Genomic DNA, 21,223 nt, shown 5'->3' on the forward strand with positions numbered 1-21,223 from the left:
TTAAGATTAATTATGATGCTGTGGTTCCTGCAGGATCCATGACCTGATGTGTATGAAGGAGATATTGAAAGCTGAAGCACATGACTCAGAGATCTTGAGTCTGGAATACTCCCATCCTCACACAGGTGTGTGTCCCATCCATCCATAGCAGCGTTCCCAGACCCCAGCGTTTCCCCTGCAGACCTGAGTGTGTGTGTGTGTGTGTGTGTTGGATAGGCATGAATCTGCTGGCCACAGCGAGTCGAGACCGGCTGATCCACGTGCTGGATGTTGAGGAAGACTACGGTCTGCTTCAGACTCTAGATGAGCACTCGTCCTCCGTCACGTCTGTCCGCTTCGCCGGTGAGAGTCCGATTGTTATTCACATTACAGAATATATATGCAAAGCAAACATCCAATCATTTTGAGTCGCTAGTAGCCGGTGTGAAACATGATCTGAATTCAGAACTTAGAATTAACATGAAATGTTTTGAGTTTCTAGTGCTTGAGCTGTACAAACAGGTGTGTGTGTGTGTGTGTGTGTGTGTGTGTGTGTGTGTGTGTGCAGCCAGTGACGGGAAGTTGAGGATCATCAGCTGCGGAGCGGATAAGAGTCTGTACATCCGAACAGCACACAGGGTGAGTTATTGTGCTTTTCTGGATATTATCTCTCATGTAGAGTGTAATAAAGCTGTTTGTAAATGTAAAAGTTTCACAGATCAGAGTTTTTGTCTCCTAAAAGAAAGTGAATCTGAACTGAAACCAGTAATTCAGTCTTACTGATGAACCTGCGTAGGTTTGTAACTAATTTGCATAATGCTGGTTATGGCTCTGATCTTGATTGGCTGAACAGCGTCTCTTAGCTCCGCCCTCAAACACTAGTGTATCTGAGACTGGAAGAGTTTGGTTTGTGTTGTTCGTGTCGAGAAGACTGTTTTCTTCTCGTTTTCTGAGCTGTTTTCTGAGATTGATACGGTCAAACCCACGCCATCGTTACTGTTCGTATCACTGAGATCAAGAGCTGAGATTCAGATATGATAATGAGCGTTTGCTTGATCCATCTGTAAACATCCTTTATGTGTGAGCACTTACCAATTAAATCCTCGATCTTGACATCTGAAGGTACTTTGATGTTGCAGAATAGGAATTATGGGAGACAGTTTGTCATCAAATATGGGAGGGAAGGTACGTCATCAGGGGTCATCAGGGGTCACGTGTCTCCAGAGGGCTCACCGGTGATGCCTGCTGTCCCAGGAACCCCCCCTCAGCTACATTTCCCCCCTTGGACCCAGTCAGAGTCTATCCTCTTCATCCAGAGCCTCTGACTGCTTCTCTCCGCCGCCTCCGATGCAGTTTTAATGGTTCGGCGTGAGCTCTGGCCTCTGACTGCAAGGTCTCTTAGTAAGTTAGTATCCAGGAATCCTCTGCCTCTACTTCCTCTGGGCGGATTTCAGTGTTCCAGCCGCAAAGTCGTATATCATGAGCCGGCTCAGCATATCTTAGGTATGTACGCTCATAAGCCTCTTCCAATTAATCTTCCCAGGGTACGAAAAGTTGAATGATGAAGACCTTCTTCACAGAGGGTGACCAGTAGGGATGGGAATTGATAAGAATTTAACGATTCCGATTCCATTATCGATATTGCTTATCGATCCGATTCCTTATCGATTCTCTTATCGATTCTTATTGGGTGAGGGAATAAGTACAAATTTGTTTGTATTAACTTGCTTTAATATCTGATCAGAAGACACAGCACAGAGTATACACAAATTATGTGTAGCAACCTCAGAACAAACCTTAAAGTAGGTGAGCTACTTCTCAAAGTAAAGTCCAGAGACCTATAGCCTAGGGCAGTGTTTCTCAACCAGTATGCCACGGCACACTAGTGTGTGCCTTGAAAGATTATCAAGAAGAGTGCCTTAGGATTAGGAAATTGATAATTTTCACATTCATTGGTCCGGACAAAAAAAAAAAAAACTGCCATATATGTGCCATAAAAACTAAAAACACAGACTGAAAACAGTTAAGGAAGAGCTTGTGCCTTTTGGAATATTAACAGTGCTCATTTGGATTAGGCTATTGAGTTACTAAACCAATCTTTGTCAAATAATACACGTGTTTTCTTCACATTTTTAACGTTTTTGTTTCCATTTGTTTAATTTCAAGATCTGATGTGACTTATCCATTGTTGTTTTTACAGCTACAAAGCTGGGAGCACTAAATGATATTCAGGCACATTATACACTCTTTTAACATTAAATAAAGCACAAAAATAGTACCTGATATTATCATTGCCACACTTTGAGATTGTTGTTCCAGCCCGACGTCGCAGTAAAATAGGATCCGTTTCAAATAGAATTGTCGCGTGTCGCGGCTGGTTAAACTTTGATTAACATGGAAAATGATACTTTTTATCGCGTGTCGCGCCGTCGCGTCGCATGTAGTTAGGACGCGGTCAGAGCGCTTCTGCCTTGATGCCATGTTTGCTCATAGTGTTTGCTACGTTCTGAACCAAAACAACGCAGCACGTGTGTGACGTTGTGTCACATTTGAACGAGCGGAACCGATAAGCGGAATCGTTAAGCAGGCATACTAACGGTTCCAAGGAATCGATTCACTGGGCACCGGTTCTGAAGAAGAACCGGTTCTCGGTTCCCATCCCTAGTGACCAGAGAACTATATCAGGCCTGAGGGTAGTGGTTGTAATCTCTGGGGGGAAACGAGCTGCCGACCGATATCCACCAGCATCTTCCAGGCTATCCTAACCTGGCCATGCTCCAGTAATGTAGGCCTGTTCCTGGTTACTTTTGCCCCTTCATGGACAAAGATGGCTTGCTGGAAATCACTCACTGGTGGGAATACATTTTTCCTCAAGGGTGGAGGCAAGGCTCTTAAGCGCCTGGTTGTGACGTCATGTAATGACCCTGGGTGAGGCTGACTTTACACCCTGTCAGTGCTTGAGGGAAGCTGGGCTGGAGCAGAAAGCACACCCAGGATCTTCACCACACCACTGATGGAGATTAGTTGGTGTTGGAAGGACGTCATAAGTACCTCTGATGATCTCCACAGGTCCTTTCCAGCTGATCCTCCTCTTCTCCACCCTGTCCCACCGTGTCCACTGTCCCTGATTACCAAAGGGAGACTCCCTTGGCCCACCTCTGCTTCCTCCTGTCCACGTGTTTCCTCTACCACCATCTTCCTTTTAAGATTGAACATTGGTCTGGAGAGTCTGCTCTGTGTTTTCGACTGCACAAGAGGCGTGATCAGCCGGCGGAGTTCAAATGACTCTGTACGCAATTGGATAGTCCTTCAACCAATCAGCCCAACGATCCGGGTGATGTACTTTACAGAGAGACGCGGAAACTCCAGGCAGGAAATGTGTAACCAAACGTGTTGATCAGCGATTTGCAGAAGTAGCAGTGGCGATTTTTGCAGGTTACGCAAAAACAACAACATGAAAGTTAGTGGTATTTACAGCCACTCGAACGATTTGTTTGTTAAAAAGAAGCCATTGAGCATCGTCAAGAGGTTAAAAGGAATTGGACAGAGCCGTAACGGCTCTGGAATTGGATTAAACCCGCCAATAGCGCGCCAGGTGGATAAGCCAGTTTGTGATTGGTTCCCGCAAATTTGTAAAGGAAGCAGCAGAGAAAAATGTACAGGTTTCCAGTCTGAGCTGCAGGACGAAACCGAATCGCCGGCCGATCATCCTGGGTCTACCCCGTCTAGCAGAGTGTGTCATCTTTAACTGATCCTACAGATCTTTCTTTGTTACTTTCAGAGTTCCACTTTTCTCCCTTGTGAAGAGACTTGTCAGAAATCTGAAGGGATCATTAAAGAACTGAGTTCTGGTTTGTTCCTTTTTCCTTCTACGTTTCCGCAAGTACTCTAAACTCAGATTGGCATCCCTCTGTAGAGCAATGCCAGCTTGAAGTGCATTGATACCTTCTTTTTCCCTTTCAGAGACTTTTTTCCACTGCGTTCGAAGTTACCTCCTTTGTTGAACGAGATTATTATGCTAAATACATGATGCTACAAAGTATGACATTGCCAGTTTTTTGGACCTTAATTTATACATTAAATAAACAACCATTGTTCACAGAGTATGAAATGAACTCCTGCGACTCCTGCAGGGTTTTTATATTTTATTCCAGTTAACATTTATTTCAAGTAGTGAAATGTTTGTTTATGGTTTTAGTTTTAGTTGACTATAATAACCCTGATTTGTTTAGACCGTCAGAGGAACCGCATTCAAACGGACGCATCATGTGGTTCGGAAAACGACTCCCATATCGATGGATATCGATCCGACGTGCAAGTATGCAGCCGTCGGCTGTCAGGACCGCAGCGTCAGGTGAACGGAGGAGCCAATCAGAGAAGAGTATGAGGTGCAGACTCAGACCTGTGTTCATGAGTGTGTGTGTGTGTCCTCTAGAGTGATCAACATCAGCAGTGGTAAACAGAAGAGATCTTATAAAGGCTCGCAGACTGAAGACGGCGGTTTGCTGAAGGTCAGACCGTCTGATTCTTACTACATATTCAACGTGTTAAAGTTTTAAAAAGAGTTCCATACGTGTAATGGCGCAAATGCAGAACTGTCACGCAATCATAGCAGTCTTGAATGCAGCACGCCTGTCAAAACTAACTCACTCACTCACTCACTCACTCGCACTCTCTCACTCACTCACTCACTCACTCACTCACTCTCACACTCACTCACTCTCACACTCACTCACTCTCGCACTCACTCACACACTCACTCTCACTCTCACACTCACTCTCACTCTCACTCACTCACTCACACTCGCACTCTCTCACTCACTCACTCACTCACTCACTCTCACACTCACTCACTCACTCTCACACTCACTCACTCTCGCACTCACTCACACACTCACTCTCACTCTCACACTCTCACACTCTCACACTCACTCTCACTCTCACTCTCACTCACTCACTCACTCACTCTCACTCTCACTCACTCACTCACTCACTCACTCACTCACTCACTCACTCACTCACTCACTCACTCACTCACTCACTCACTCACTCTCACTCACTCACACACTCTCACTCACTCACTCACTCACTCACTCTCACACTCACACTCACACACACTCACTCACTCACTCTCACACTCACTCACTCACTCACCCACTCACCCACTCACCCACTCACTCACTCACTCACTCACTCTCACACTCTCTCACTCACTCTCACACTCTCACTCTCTCTCACACTCTCTCTCACTCACTCACACACTCACTCACACACTCACTCACACACTCACTCACACACACTCACTCACTCACTCACTCACTCACTCACACACTCACACACTCACTCACTCACTCACTCACTCACTCTCACACTCACTCACTCACTCACTCTCACTCTCACACTCACTCTCTCACTCACTCACTCTCTCACACTCACACTCTCACTCACTCACACCCACTCTCACACTCACACACTCACTCACTCACTCACACACACCCACTCACACTCACTCACTCACTCTCACACTCACTCACACACTCACTCACTCTCTCACTCACTCACTCACTCACTCACTCTCACACTCACTCACTCACTCACACACACTCACTCACTCACTCACTCACTCACACACACACACTCTCTCTCTCTCTCACTCACACTCACTCACTCACACACTCACTCACTCACTCTCTCTCACTCACTCACACACTCACTCACTCACTCTCACTCTCACACTCACTCTCACTCTCACTCACTCACTCACACTCGCACTCTCTCACTCACTCACTCACTCACTCACTCTCACACTCACTCACTCACTCTCACACTCACTCACTCTCGCACTCACTCACACACTCACTCTCACTCTCACACTCACACACTCTCACTCACACTCACTCACTCACTCTCACACTCACTCACTCACTCACTCACTCACTCACTCACTCACACTCACTCACTCACACACATTCACTCTCTCTCACTCACACACACACACACTCACTCACTCACTCACTCACTCACTCACTCACTCTCACACTCTCTCACACTCACTCACTCACTCACTCACTCTCACACTCTCTCACACTCACTCACTCTCACTCACTCACTCACTCACTCACTCTCACACTCACTGTCAAAATGAGTGAATATTAATATAAAATGTAAATGCAGCACGCCTGTCCATACACAGCCCTCAGAGAACATTATAGATCAAAAGCAGCTCATGGTGTGTGTTTGCAGGTTCAGATGGATCCGTCCGGTCAGTATTTGGCCACCAGCTGCTCCGATAAGAACATCAGCCTGTTGGACTTCCGGACCGGAGAGTGTGTGGCCGCCGTGTTCGGACACTCAGGTGAGATTCGCAGACTCTCAGTGACTCTTCTGTGGGAAACTCTGGTGCTGATGTGCGGTTCTCTCCGACAGAGATCATCACGGCTCTGAGCTTCAGCAGCGACTGCAGGCGTCTGGTGTCCGCCTCAGGAGACAGGCGAGTCCTCCTCTGTGTGTGTGTGTGTGTGTGTGAGTCAAAATAAATGTAAAATAACTGCACTTATACATTACAACTGCATAAAATATACATTACAAATATAGTTACAAAAGTTATTCGGTGAAGAACGGGTGAATTTTCTATTTGTCTTTGTTGTTTGATTAGTGTTATTATAGAGCGGGAATATTAGTGTTATTATAGAGCGGGAATATTAGTGTTATTATAGAGCGGGAATATTAGTGTTATTATAGAGCGGGAATATTAGTGTTATTATAGAACGGGAATATTAGTGTTATTATATAGCGGGAATATTAGTGTTATTATAGAACGGGAATATTAGTGTTATTATAGAGCGGGAATATTAGTGTTATTATAGAACGGGAATATTAGTGTTATTATAGAGCAGGAATATTAGTGTTATTATAGAACGGGAATATTAGTGTTAATTATAAAGCAGGAATATTAGTGTTATTATAGAACGGGAATATTAGTGTTATTATAGAGCAGAATATTAGTGTTACTATAGAGCGGGAATATTAGTGTTAATTATAAAGCAGGAATATTAGTGTTATTATAGAGCAGGAATATTAGTGTTATTATAGAACGGGAATATTGGTGTTATTATAGAACGGGAATATTAGTGTTGTTATAGAGCGGGAATATTAGTGTTATTATAGAGCAGGAATATTAGTGTTATTATAGAACGGGAATATTGGTGTTATTATAGAGCGGGAATATTAGTGTTATTATAGAACGGGAATATTAGTGTTATTATAGAGCGGGAATATTAGTGTTATTATATAGCGGGAATATTAGTGTTATTATAGAACGGGAATATTAGTGTTATTATAGAGCAGGAATATTAGTGTTATTATAGAACGGGAATATTAGTGTTACTATAGAGCGGGAATATTAGTGTTAATTATAAAGCAGGAATATTAGTGTTATTATAGAGCAGGAATATTAGTGTTATTATAGAACGGGAATATTGGTGTTATTATAGAGCGGGAATATTAGTGTTATTATAGAACGGGAATATTAGTGTTGTTATAGAGCGGGAATATTAGTGTTATTATAGAGCAGGAATATTAGTGTTATTATAGAACGGGAATATTGGTGTTATTATAGAGCGGGAATATTAGTGTTATTATAGAACGGGAATATTAGTGTTATTATAGAGCGGGAATATTAGTGTTATTATATAGCGGGAATATTAGTGTTATTATAGAACGGGAATATTAGTGTTATTATAGAGCAGGAATATTAGTGTTATTATAGAGCAGGAATATTAGTGTTATTATAGAGCGGGAATATTAGTGTTAATTATAAAGCAGGAATATTAGTGTTATTATAGAGCAGGAATATTAGTGTTATTATAGAGCGGGAATATTAGTGTTATTATAGAGCAGGAATATTAGTGTTATTATAGAACGGGAATATTAGTGTTATTATAGAGCGGGAATATTGGTGTTATTATAGAGCGGGAATATTAGTGTTATTATTGAGCGGGAATATTAGTGTTGATTATAAAGCAGGAATATTAGTGTTATTATAGAGCAGGAATATTAGTGTTATTATAGAGCGGGAATATTAGTGTTAATTATAAAGCAGGAATATTAGTGTTATTATAGAGCAGGAATATTAGTGTTATTATAGAACGGGAATATTGGTGTTATTATAGAGCGGGAATATTAGTGTTATTATAGAGCGGGAATATTAGTGTTATTATAGAGTGGGAATATTAGTGTTATTATAGAGCAGGAATATTAGTGTTATTATAGAGCGGGAATATTAGTGTTATTATAGAGCAGGAATATTAGTGTTATTATAGAACGGGAATATTAGTGTTATTATAGAGCGGGAATATTATTGTTAATTATAAAGCAGGAATATTAGTGTTATTATAGAGCGGGAATATTAGTGTTATTATAGAGCGGGAATATTAGTGTTATTATAGAACGGGAATATTAGTGTTATTATAGAGCAGAATATTAGTGTTACTATAGAGCAGGAATATTAGTGTTATTATAGAACGGGAATATTAGTGTTATTATAGAGCGGGAATATTAGTGTTACTATAGAGCGGAATATTAGTGTTATTATAGAGCGGGAATATAGAGCGGGAATATTAGTGTTATTATAGAGCGGGAATATTAGTGTTATTATAGAGCGGGAATATTAGGCTGCTGTCACTTTAAGAGCTGCACAGATACACATGAACACAGAAAACAGAGTCTCTCGAGCTTGAATGGTTTAAAGTCATATTGAAATGCTCACAAAGGAATCTATAAGAGGAATCAAAATTTTTATTTTTTTTAACAAGTATCCGATTCCTGATCTCAAGTATTCGATTCCAGAATTGATAATTGATTTTTGATTCCCAACCCTATCCTGGTGTGTGTTAGTCTCACTGATGTCTTCTGTGTTTCAGCTGTGTGTTTGTGTGGCGACTCGCTCCTGAACTGACTGACAACATGAGAGAGCGACTGTCGGAGCGCAGACGTCACAGCGCACCGAACGCTAGAAACAACCCCTTCAGGTACAGGACTGAGCGGTTCGCTTCTGTCGGGTCCTTCATTTGAGCTTTAGCGTCTCCTACAGCAGGTTCACATGCATTCAAGGTCAAAAACACTTTAATCTCTTTATAATCTCCACTGCAGCATCAGCTCTTTTCTCTCAGTGTCTGAAACGCTTCCATCGAAGATTCAGTCTCTCTAAACCCCGCCTCTCTGAGAGCTGCTCTGCTCTGATTGGTCTGATGTCCACTTTGTGTTTGTGTTTTCGTTCATTCTCTTCTAGTGTTTAATATATGTATGTTTTCTCAGACGGTGCTCCGCGAGTGGATTCACACTGCGCAGATCTCCATCCATCATGAGCTGCTCATCTGAGACTGACCGAGAGGAAGAGGATGATGAAGATGATGATGATGAAGCTGTGACGACACCAGAGAGACGGAAGGACAGCAGTCAGTGTGAGGGCAGTGTGGAGGAGACCACGGGTCAGAAACACTTCCCTTGTTTTATATTCAACATTTTTACAATTAAAAAAACTGGACATTCTGGGCATGAGCTCATTTGTAAACATGACATAAATTGCCTATTTTTTTTTTTTTAACCACAATTGTGTCCCCAAAATATGGTTAAAGTAAACACACACACACACACACACACACACCTGGACTCTTACAGACATTAATGTGAGGCTGTTTTCTCTCTGAAGGTGCATCTGATGAAGGACGCGAGTGGAACCCGCTGAAGGTCTGTATCTGAAACTGCAGTCAATCTTCTGACTCTCGATGTTCAAGCTGCGATGTTCGATGAGTCTGAACTGTGTTTTCATGAATTAACTTTGTTTATTCTCGAGTTCCACCAGAATGACGAGTCAAAACACTTGATATTTCATCAGAAAACATGGATTTCATTCATTTTGTAATAGACCAGGTTTTCCCAAACTGAAGATCATGAGGGGGCAAAGATGTAAACTTAAAATAGATCATTTAAAATTAAAGTCCCCCTGTAGTCAATAACTGTATCCCTTAAAATCATCTTTGATCACCAAAAATTACATATTTAAAAGTTTTTTTTCCTTGAAAAATGTCTTCATGCCTTAAAATATCTTGAATGTAACTCGACACCCTTGCCTCATTTAGTATGCGCGGTTCTATGAATATGCAAATGAGCCCCGCCTCCACTCACTCACTCAGCTCAGAGATCCACTGGTTGACGATCACACGTTGATCTGATTGGTTACAAGGTAGTTTGTGACGTCAGAAACACCAGCGATTTCAAAGCGTGTTTTCGTGTTCTTTGGTTCACTGCAGTTTTAAGGAGGAAATGCTCAGCAAAGTAAGTAAAATTTATTTATACAGCGCCTTTCACAGACTAAGTCACAAAGCACTTTACAATAGACAATAAAACATAATAAAGAACAAACTAAAAGAAATAAAATAAAACAGATACAATTATCAATATATAAAGGACAGAGATTACACAAAAGCTAACCTGAACAAATGAGTCTTCACTTGTCCCCTAAAACTGTCCACATTCTCAGCAAACCTAATACTGGTTGGCAAAGCATTCCATAGTCTGGGTGCCATAGCGGCGAAGGCTCTATCCCCACGTCTTTAAACGAGTGCGTGGCGTAGATAGCAGATTTTGGTTAGTACAGACCCTGAGAGACCGGAGAGGGGTATGAAGATGAATTATGTCAGCAAGATAAGCAGCGGCCTGACCATGTAAAGCCCTATAGGTTATGGTTAAAATTTTGAATTGGATCCTGTAAATTACAGGAAGCCAGTGAAGGGAGCAAAGTATTGGGGTGATATGGGTGCGCCTATTTGATCTAGTGAGTAACCTATCAGCAGAATTTTGAATAGATTGCAGTCGATGAAGAACAGATTTATTAAGTGAGGAGAAAAGTGAGTTACAGTAATCAATACGGGAGGAAATGAAGGCATGAATGAGCATCTCCAGTTCTGAGTGAGAGACCACAGACCTCAATTTACTAATATTACGTAAGTGGAAAAAACAGGATTTGGTTAGTGATTTGATGTGGGTTTCGAAAGATAGGGATTTATCAAATGTCACCCCAAGGTTCCTTAAACTAGGCCGGACCGCAGATGAGAAAGGTCCAATGTTCTGCATGATCAGAGGGATAGCGCTGTCTGGCGCTACAATTAAAACCTCCGTCTTATCTGGGTTCAGCTGCAAAAAAACTTTCAGCCATCCAGCTGTTTATGGCTTCTATACAATCTAAGAGCCTTGTAAGTTTGGATGACTAATTTTGCCGGAATGTAAAATGAAGCTGTGGCAATGGTGTCGACTTATGAATTTACACATGGTTTGTCTTAAAGCACATTAAAAACACCACATAGACACATAAACAACATTAAAATCTTTAAAACACTTGCTAAAAATTATATTTGTTTAGCTGCATGTCATGTGACTGTTAACCGTGAACATATGAAAGGGATATTAAAAATATTAGATTAGAGGAAGTTCAAGTAAATATTTCAGCTCAGAGTGGTTAGATCAGGAATCTCTGACAGAGGAAACACGCAGTTGTGAAAGTTTCATGCAACCGACTCTTGATAGTTCTGTATCGTTGAGAGACATCATGTGTCAGGTGTGTGTGCAGGACTCGGTCATGTGTCAGGTGTGTGTGCAGGACTCGGTCATGTGTCAGGTGTGTCTGCAGGACTCGGTCATGTGTCAGGTGTGTCTGCAGGACTCGGGTGTGTGTCGGCCTCGCCGGCGCTGGTCCTGCCGTACTGGATCTGTGGAGCTCATGGTGAAGTCCATGCTGGAGCTGCGGCAGCTCGATTCTCTTCCTGAAGCCGCCAGGCAGAACAGAAGCTGCGCTGAAGATCGAGGAAGCTCCTCCAGCCTGCAGGTGAACCCTCAGCACTTCACTTTAAAACATGAAAAGTGAAACCCAGTAACTGTTTTAGTTCACTTCAGAATTAAAATCACCAGCTTCAAAGTCTCGACACAATCCCAGCCGAGGAATAAGAGTCTTATCTAGACAAACCAGCGGACATTTTATTACAAAATAAACATTTATATACTTTTAACCACAAATGCTGGTCTTGCACTAGCTGTGATGCGACACACATTACGTAATCACGTTGAAAGGTCAAGCGTGACATAGGCGTAAGTACAGACCCAGTGTTTACAAAGTAAACGTGCAAAGACTAAGTCAAACAACATTTATAAAAAAAATAAAATAAAATAAAAGGTAAAACAACGATGTCGGGCGATTTTGAAGTTGGAGGACAAAATGAGATTGAGTTTTTCACCCTACTCTACATTTCTGAACTGGAACACGCATGACCTTTCACCCTGATTATGTAATAAGTGTTGCATCAAAGCTAGTGCAAGACCAGCATTTGTGATTAAAAGTATATAAATGTTTATTTTGTTATAAAATGTCCGCTGGTTTGTCCAGATAAGACTCTTATTCCTCGGCTGGATCGTGTCGAGACTTTGAAGCTGCACTGAAACTCACATCTGGACCTTCGACCCGTTGGACCCCATTGAAGACACTATATGGAGAAACATCCTGGAGTGTTTTCCTCAAAACCCTTCATTTCTTTTCTACTGAAGAAAGAAACACATGAACATCTTGAATGACGAGGGGGAGAGTAAATTATCAGGAAATTTTAATTCTGAAATGAACTACTTTTAAACGTCACAGATTCTGTTCAATTTCGGCCCTACAAAAGGACTAATAAAACGAATGAAACGTCACTGTTTCAGTCAGCAGATTTCAGCCCTAGAGAACTCTTTCAGCCGAAACTGATAATGGGTTTTCAGCTGAATATTGTCCATGCATGAGTAGTTATCTCCAGACGTCAGTGTTGTGGTTCTGCGCCTCAGGATTGGCGTAACCGGCGTGGAGGTCGTCCTCTCTCTGCCTGGCTGCTTCCCGCCTGCGCTCCGGAGCCGGACGGGGTCGTGTTGTACCCGGATTACTGTCCCAGCGCCAGCAGCCTGCAGATCCCGGAGCGAGCCGGAGCCCAGATGATCCCGGAGCGAGCCGGAGCCCAGATGATCCCGGAGCGAGCCGGAGCCCAGAGTCCCGTCAGCGGCACCTTCATGGGCTACGGCAGCGGAGGATCCAGTCCAGATCACAGACGCCACGGTACAGCAGACCACAGGCTTTTACACACACATCTAGAGTGATTTATTCCGTCAGCTGAGCATCAGAGCTTTACCTGTGGTACCAAATGTCTACAGGACACAGAACAATTGAATAAACACACTCAGCGCTTCAGACTTATTTTCCATTCTATTTTTCAGGTCAAGTCAAGTCAAGTTTATTTATATAGCGCTTTTCACAATACAGATTGTATCAAAGCAGCTTCACAGTATTAAATTAAAATAATACATCAATGCTTGTTTCTAGTGGAAAATGTCCACGTTTGGTAATGCTGATCAATAGTATTGTTGATTGACTAATTAAATTAAATATCCCAAATATCCCCAACTGAGCAAGCCAAAGGCAACAGTGGCAAGGAACCGAAAAACTTCATCAGGTGACCTAATGGAGAAAAAAAACCTTGGGAGAACCCAGGCTCAGTCGGGGGCCAGTTCTCCTCTGGCGTTTATGAACTAGAGGTTGGATTTAACTGTAAGATTAAAAGTATTATATGAATGCCTGGCTGAAAAGATGCGTCTTTAATCTAGTTTTAAACTGGGAGAGCAAGTCTGAGCAACGAACAGTATCAGGAAGACTATTCCAGAGTTTTGGAGTTAAATGTGAAAATGCTCTCCCTCCTTTGGTGGATCTGGATATCCTAGGTATGACCAAAAGCCTCGAATTTAGTGATCTTAAAGAGCGCGATGGATTATAGGGCGATAGAAGATCCGTTAAATAGACTGGAGCTAAGCCGTTTAGGGCTTTATAAGTCAGTAGCAATACCTTGTAATTAATACGGAACTTTATAGGTAACCAATGTAGTAATGATAAAATTGGTGTTATATGATCATATTTTCTTGATCTAGTAAGAACTCTAGCGGCGGCATTTTGGACTAACTGTAGCTTGTTTATTGAGGATGCAGGACAACCAGCTAATAAAGCATTACAGTAATCTAGTCTCGAGGTCATGAATGCATGAACTAATTTTTCTGCATCAGAAACTGATAGCATGTTACGTAGCTTAGCAATGTTTCTAAGGTGGAAAAAGGCTGTTCTTGTAACATATGAAATATGATTTTCAAAAGACAGGTTGCAGTCTAGTTTAACACCCAGGTCTTTTACTGTAGAGGATAAAGTAACAGGACATCCTACTATGTTAAAGTTGTAGTGTGAGAGGTTTTGTGGGCGGTTTTTTAAACCGATGATTAGTACCTCTGTCTTGTCTGGATTTAATAAAAGAAAATTGTGCGTCATCCAATCTTTTATATCTTTAACACACTCTGTCAAATTGGATAATTTAGCGTTTTCATCTGGCCGTGATGAAATATAGATTTGAGTGTCATCAGCATAACAATGGAAACTAATTCCATGTTTCCTTATAATATTTCCAAGTGGCAGCATATATATTGAGAATAACAGAGGGCCTAACACAGATCCCTGCGGCACTCCATAGTTTACTGGAGTTATGATCGATTTTTCTCCATTTAAATAGACAAAATGGTAGCGGTCTGATAAGTATGATCTGAACCAACTTAATGCTTGTCCTTGAACACCAGTATAATTTTGTAGCGGACACCCAATTGAGCGGACACCACTTTTTCTAGTATTTTAGACATAAAAGGAAGATTTGAAATGGGTCTATAATTTGCTAGATTATGTGGGTCTTATTGTGGTTTCTTAATGAGAGGTTTTATAACTGCCAGTTTAAATGTTCTTGGAACATGACCTAAAGATAAAGATGAGTTAATAATATTGAGGAGAGGCTCTTCCACTATAGGTAACACTTCTTTCAGTAGTTTAGTTGGTATAGGATCTAATAAACATGTTGTTGTTTTAGATGAAATGATACGTTTATTTAACTCTTTTTGTTCTATAGTTGTAAAGCACTGTAATTGTTCTTGCGTCGTGATAATTGAGGCTGAATTATAAGGCGTGATTGAGGATTGAACGTTTACAATTGTGGTTCTGATGTTTTCTATTTTCTCAGTGAAGAACTTCATGAAATCATTACTACTAAACTGTAACGGGATATTTTGTTCGGGTGACGTCTGTTTATTTGTTAGTCTAGCCACGGTGCTAAATAAAAACCTAGGATTGTTTTGGTTGTTTTCCATTAGTTTGCGGAGGTGCTCAGCCCTGGCCGCTTTAAGGGCCTTTTTATAACGTGACATACTGTCTTTCCATGCGATTCTAAAGACATCTAAATTAGTTTGTTTCCATTTACGCTCTAAATTACGGGTTTCTCTCTTTAGAACATGCGTAGTATTGTTGTACCATGGTGCTTTACTTTTCTCTCTGACCTTTTTTAATCTAATGGGTGCAACAATATCCAATGTTCCAGAGAGAATGGTGCTCATAGTGCTAGTTAATTCCTCTAGTTCATCTGTTTGTTTGGGTTCAGGCAGCAGCTGAGACAGATCAGATAAGCAATTTGAAAAATTATCTAAGGTGGATGGAAGGATTGTTCTGCCTGATCGATAACGCGGCACAGCATGATATATTACAGGAGTACGTAATATGCAAGTTACCATGTAATGGTCAGTGACATCATCACTTTGTGGAATATCTATATCGGTTGGATCGGTTCCGAGTGTATGATTAAAACGATGAGTTGGTCCGGTAACGTTTTGCTTTACCCCAAAGGAGTTTAATAAATCTGTAAACGCAGCCCCTAACGCATCATTTGGATTATCTACGTGTATGTTAAAATCTCCAACAATTAATGCTTTATCGACATTGACTAATAGGTCTGAGAGAAAATCTGCAAACTCTTTTAGGAAATCAGCGTAAGGCCCAGGCGGTCTATATACGGTAGCCAAGGCTAGAGATAATAGGGAAGTTTTTCTAACATCTAAGAGCGTAACATTTAGTACAAGTACTTCAAACGAAATAAACTTATAACCCGTTTTCTGACTAACATTGAGAATATCTCTATAGATTGTTGCAACACCGCCGCCACGACCAATCAGACGGGGTTCATGCTTATAGGAGTATCCAGATGGAGTAGACTCATTTAGACCGAAATAATCATTTGGTTTAAGCCATGTTTCAGTAAGGCAAAGTACATCGAAGCTATTATCTGTGACTATTTAATTTACAATAACTGCCTTAGGTGTGAGTGATCTAATGTTTAGAAGACCTAGCTTTAGAAATTGTTTTTGTTTACTAATAGCAACACCATGTTTACTAGTAGCAATACCATGCCACGCTCAAAATTGCTTAAATCACCTTTCTTTCCCATCTTTCACTTTTCTGTTTTAATAACAATTAGATTTTTCCTAGATCCTGCAGTAAATTTATTATTTGATCTCACTAAACGAGGAATAGACACCGTTTCTATGCAATGTTCTACACTAGAATTTATATCAGTTAAATTGGTGCAGCAAAGACTTCATCCCAAAGCTGTTCTATCGGGTTGAGCTCAGGACTCTGTGCAGGCCAGTCCAGTCCCTCCACACCAAACTCCTCATTCATGTCTTTATGGTCCTGCTTTGTGCACTGGAGCGCAGTCATGCTGGAACAGGAACATCCCCAAACTGTTCCCACAAAGTTGGGAGCATGAAATTGTCCAAAATGTCTTGGTATGCTGAAGCATTAGGTTAAGTCACATTTATTTATATAGCGCTTTTTACAATAAAGATTGTTTCAAAGCAGCTTTACAGAGATAACAGGAAAATAATGCGGTGGGGTCTTCTGCTGTTGTAGCCCATCCGCCTCAAGGTTGTGCGTGTTGTGGCTTCACAAATGCTTTGCTGCATACCTCGGTTGTAATGAGTGGTTATTTCAGTCAAAGTTGCTCTTCTATCAGCTTGAATCAGTCGGCCCATTCTCCTCTGACCTCTAGCATCAACAAGGCATTTTCGCCCACAGGACTGCCGCATACTGGATGTTTTTCCCTTTTCACACCATTCTTTGTAAACCCTAGAAATGGTTGTGCGTGAAAATCCCAGTAACTGAGCAGATTGTGAAATACTCAGACCGGCCTGTCTGGCACCAACAACCATGCCACGCTCAAAATTGCTTAAATCACCTTTCTTTCCCATTCTGACATTCAGTTTGGAGTTCAGGAGATTGTTTTGACCAGGACCACACCCCTAAATGCATTGAAGCAACTGCCATGTGATTGGTTGATTAGATAATTGCATTAATGAGAAATTGAACAGGTGTTCCTAATAATCCTTTAGGTGAGTGAGTGTGTGTGTGTGTGTGTGTGTGTGTGTGTGTGTGTGTGTGTGTGTATATATATATATATATATATATGTATATATGTGAACCCATGATCCCACGCTTTACACCACTGCACCCCATGCTTTACACCCACGCTTTACACCAATGCATCCCACACTTTACACCACTGCATCCCACGCTTTACGCCACTGCGTCCCACGCTTTACGCCACTGCATCCCACGCTTTACGCCACTGCGTCCCACGCTTTACGCCACTGCGTCCCACGCTTTACGCCACTGCGTCCCACGCTTTACGCCACTGCGTCCCACGCTTTACGCCACTGCGTCCCACGCTTTACGCCACTGCGTCCCACGCTTTACGCCACTGCTTCCCACGCTTTACGCCACTGCGTCCCACGCTTTACGCCACTGCGTCCCACGCTTTACGCCACTGCGTCCCACGCTTTACGCCACTGCATCCCACGCTTTACCCCACACTTTACTCCATTGCATCCCACGCTTTACGCCACTGCGTCCCACGCTTTACGCCACTGCGTCCCACGCTTTACGCCACTGCGTCCCACGCTTTACACCACTGCGTCCCACGCTTTACACCACTGCATCCCACGCTTTACACCACTGCATCCCACGCTTTACACCACTGCATCCCACGCTTTACTCCACTGCATCCCACGCTTTACCCCACTGCATCCCACGATTTACACCACTGCATCCCACGCTTTACACCACTGCATCCCACGGTTTACACCACTGCATCCCACACGTTACCCCACTGCATCCCACGCTTTACACCACTGTATCCCACGCTTCACCCCACTGTATCCCCACGCTTTACACCAATGCATCCCACGCTTTACACCACTGCATCCCACGCTTTACACCACCACTGCATCCCACGCTTTACACCACTGCATCCAATGCTTTACCCCACGCTTTACTCCACTGCATCCCACGCTTTACACCACTGCATCCAATGCTTTACCCCACGCTTTACTCCACTGCATCCCACGCTTTACTCCACTGCATCCCACGCTTTACTCCACTGCATCCCACGCTTTACTCCACTGCATCCCACGCTTTACTCCACTGCATCCCACGCATTACACCACTGCATCCCACGCTTTACACCACTGCATCCCACGCTTTATACCACTGCATCCCACGCTTTACACCACACTTTACTCCATTGCATCCCACGCTTTACACCACTGCATCCCACGCTTTACACCACTGCATCCAATGCTTTACCCCACGCTTTACTCCACTGCATCCCACGCTTTACTCCACTGCATCCCACGCTTTACACCACTGCATCCCACGCTTTATACCACTGCATCCCACGCTTTACCCCACACTTTACTCCATTGCATCCCACGCTTTACACCACTGCATCCCACGCTTCACGCCACTGCGTCCCACGCTTTACGCCACTGCGTCCCACGCTTTACGCCACTGCATCCCGCGCTTTACGCCACTGCATCCCACGCTTTACTCCACTGCATCCCACGCTTTACACCACTGCATCCCACGCTTTACTCCACTGCATCCCACGCTTTACACCACTGCATCCCACGCTTTATACCACTGCATCCCACGCTTTACACCACTGCATCCCACGCTTTACACCACTGCATCCCACGCTTTACTCCACTGCATCCCACGCTTTACTCCACTGCATCCCACGCTTTACACCACTGCATCCCACGCTTTACACCACTGCATCCCACGCTTTACACCACTGCATCCCACGCTTTACACCACTGCATCCCACGCTTTACTCCACTGCATCCCACGCTTTTCCCCACTGCATCCCACGCTTTACCCCACTGCATCCCACGCTTTACCCCACTGCATCACCCCACTGCATCCCACGCTTTACCCCACTGCATCCCACGCTTTACCCCACTGCATCCCACGCTTTACCCCACTGCATCCCACGCTTTACACCACTGCATCCCACGCTTTACCCCACTGCATCTCACGCTTTACACACAACACACTGCTCTTGAGCCAAACTGAAGGCCACAGAAGTTTGGAGGTCTGTAGCTGTTGACTCTGCAGAAAGTTGGCGACTTCTGCGCACTGTGAGCCTCAGCATGCTCTGACCCCGCTCTGGGATTTTACGTGGCCTACCACTTCCTGGCTGTTGTTCCCAATTGCTTCCACTTTGTTATAATACCACTAACAGTTGCCCGTGGAATATTTAGTAGTGAGGAAATTTCACAAATGGACTTATTGCACAGGTGGCAACTGATCACTGTACCACTTCACTGAGCTCCTGAGAACGACCCATTCTTTCACAGATGTTTGGAGAAGCATGCCTAGTGCTTGATTTATACACCTGTGGCCATGGAAGTGATTGGAACTCCTGAATTCAATGATTTGGAGGGGTGTCCCAATACGTTTGGCAGTAGAGTGTGTATATATATCATATGTAATATGTTTTGTATATATTTATTTATATTTGTTTTTTTTTGTGTGTGATTTTATTCATTTCAGAGACATTTTCAAAAAGCAGTTTGCGCATCATTTGTGCATATAATAATATTAATGCATATTGTGATTTTGTTTTAATAAACAATGTTGGGTTAATATACAAGTGCAAAAATGCCGTATGCATAAGAACATTTCATGTCAGTTTCTGCCTTTAATCCTGAAGTCCATGGAATTTTCTGTTATTGTGATATCAATTTTATTAAGATATAATGGTGGTGAATGGTGACAACATGCATGATGCATAAACAAGCTGTTTTTTTTCCTTCTATTTCTTTTACCATGTATTTTATTTAAATATTTCTTTTTTCCAGCGCAAAACTCCCTGACTCCGCCCTGTCTCCGTCGAGAGGCTCGTCCCAGCCTGTCTAAGCTGAGTTTGGAGAGGATCGACCCCACCGTGCCGTGGGACAGCCTCCGCTCGCGCTCCTACATGAGCCCCACCACCAGCTCCAGGGCCAAGGTCAGTCGCTGCGTTTCCATTGGCGACGACCTCCACATGACCCTGCCGTTCCCAAACGCTCCATCCGAACAAAAACGCGGCAAACCTCGTGCCTGTCAGCGCCTGAGCAGCCCGTTTGCAGAGTGGCCGAGCAGATCCAGCTCTCCTCACGCTGACCCGGGGTCATCAGGAGCCGTGACCTCTGACCCGGGGTCATCAGGAGCTGTGACCTCTGACCTGCAGCAGACGCAGCGTCCTCAAGCAGCGGTGACGGCTTTCTCTGTGACGTCTGTTGATCAAGGTTCTGCTTCCTCTTCCTCTGTTTCACTTCCTTCCTCTAGCATTATTAATTAAATTAAATTCACATTTATTAGTATAGTGCTTTTCACAATACACATCATTTCATAGCAGCTTTACAGAAAATGCATGATTCCATATTACAATTTATAGTGATCTGTTATCAGACTGAGGAAACTAAGTTATGTATTTCAGAAATGTACATATACAAAATCACAGTTAGCCAAAAACGTATTAATTTAAACAGTGTAATAATTTAATGCAGAAACAATGAGCTCATTGAAGTAATGAATACTTGTTTGTTAACAAATTATTATTTTTTTGCATTTTATTATGCTTTTATCCAAAGCAGCTTACAAAAGAGGAACAAAAGCAATTAGTCAAAGAGCCAGTGATATTTGTAATATTTGAATACTTCATAACTGTGAGTGATCTGTGTGTGACGGAGCTGATGTGTGTGTGGACAGAGCCGGTGGTCAGTCTGGAGGCCTGCAGACGCTCAGCAGTCGATCTGTGCATCAGTGTGAGGAGAGCCACAGGACTCTATCGGACGGTGAGAGACACACTCACACACACACACTCACACACCATCGACCCGATTCTGATCTCAATCTGATTCAGAATCCATTCATGTAGACAGAGGCGTCACCAACATACACACAGAGGAACACAAGCTCACCGTAATATTTGATATT

The 21,223-nt window shown here is 42.8% G+C and overlaps 1 protein-coding gene across 1 annotated transcript in view; it reads left to right on the plus strand.

Moving 5' to 3' along the window:
* The window catches only part of LOC311069064 (mitogen-activated protein kinase-binding protein 1-like), a gene marked incomplete at both ends in the record, with an annotated part of 58,648 nt that overhangs the window by 26,558 nt on the left and 10,867 nt on the right, over positions 1–21,223 (plus strand). The window contains 14 exons of the mRNA XM_084091989.1: positions 34–125; positions 217–342; positions 548–618; positions 4,212–4,333; positions 4,415–4,490; positions 6,223–6,334; positions 6,406–6,469; positions 8,901–9,008; positions 9,295–9,467; positions 9,689–9,726; positions 11,696–11,860; positions 12,847–13,111; positions 20,104–20,532; positions 20,996–21,081. Of these exons, the coding sequence (XP_083948115.1) occupies positions 34–125; positions 217–342; positions 548–618; positions 4,212–4,333; positions 4,415–4,490; positions 6,223–6,334; positions 6,406–6,469; positions 8,901–9,008; positions 9,295–9,467; positions 9,689–9,726; positions 11,696–11,860; positions 12,847–13,111; positions 20,104–20,532; positions 20,996–21,081 (1,927 nt within the window). The remainder of the gene's footprint in view (positions 1–33; positions 126–216; positions 343–547; positions 619–4,211; positions 4,334–4,414; positions 4,491–6,222; positions 6,335–6,405; positions 6,470–8,900; positions 9,009–9,294; positions 9,468–9,688; positions 9,727–11,695; positions 11,861–12,846; positions 13,112–20,103; positions 20,533–20,995; positions 21,082–21,223) is intronic.

The sequence above is a fragment of the Abramis brama genome (genome assembly GCF_963993115.1).
Source record: "Abramis brama genome assembly, chromosome: 18".
NCBI lineage: Eukaryota > Metazoa > Chordata > Actinopteri > Cypriniformes > Leuciscidae > Abramis > Abramis brama.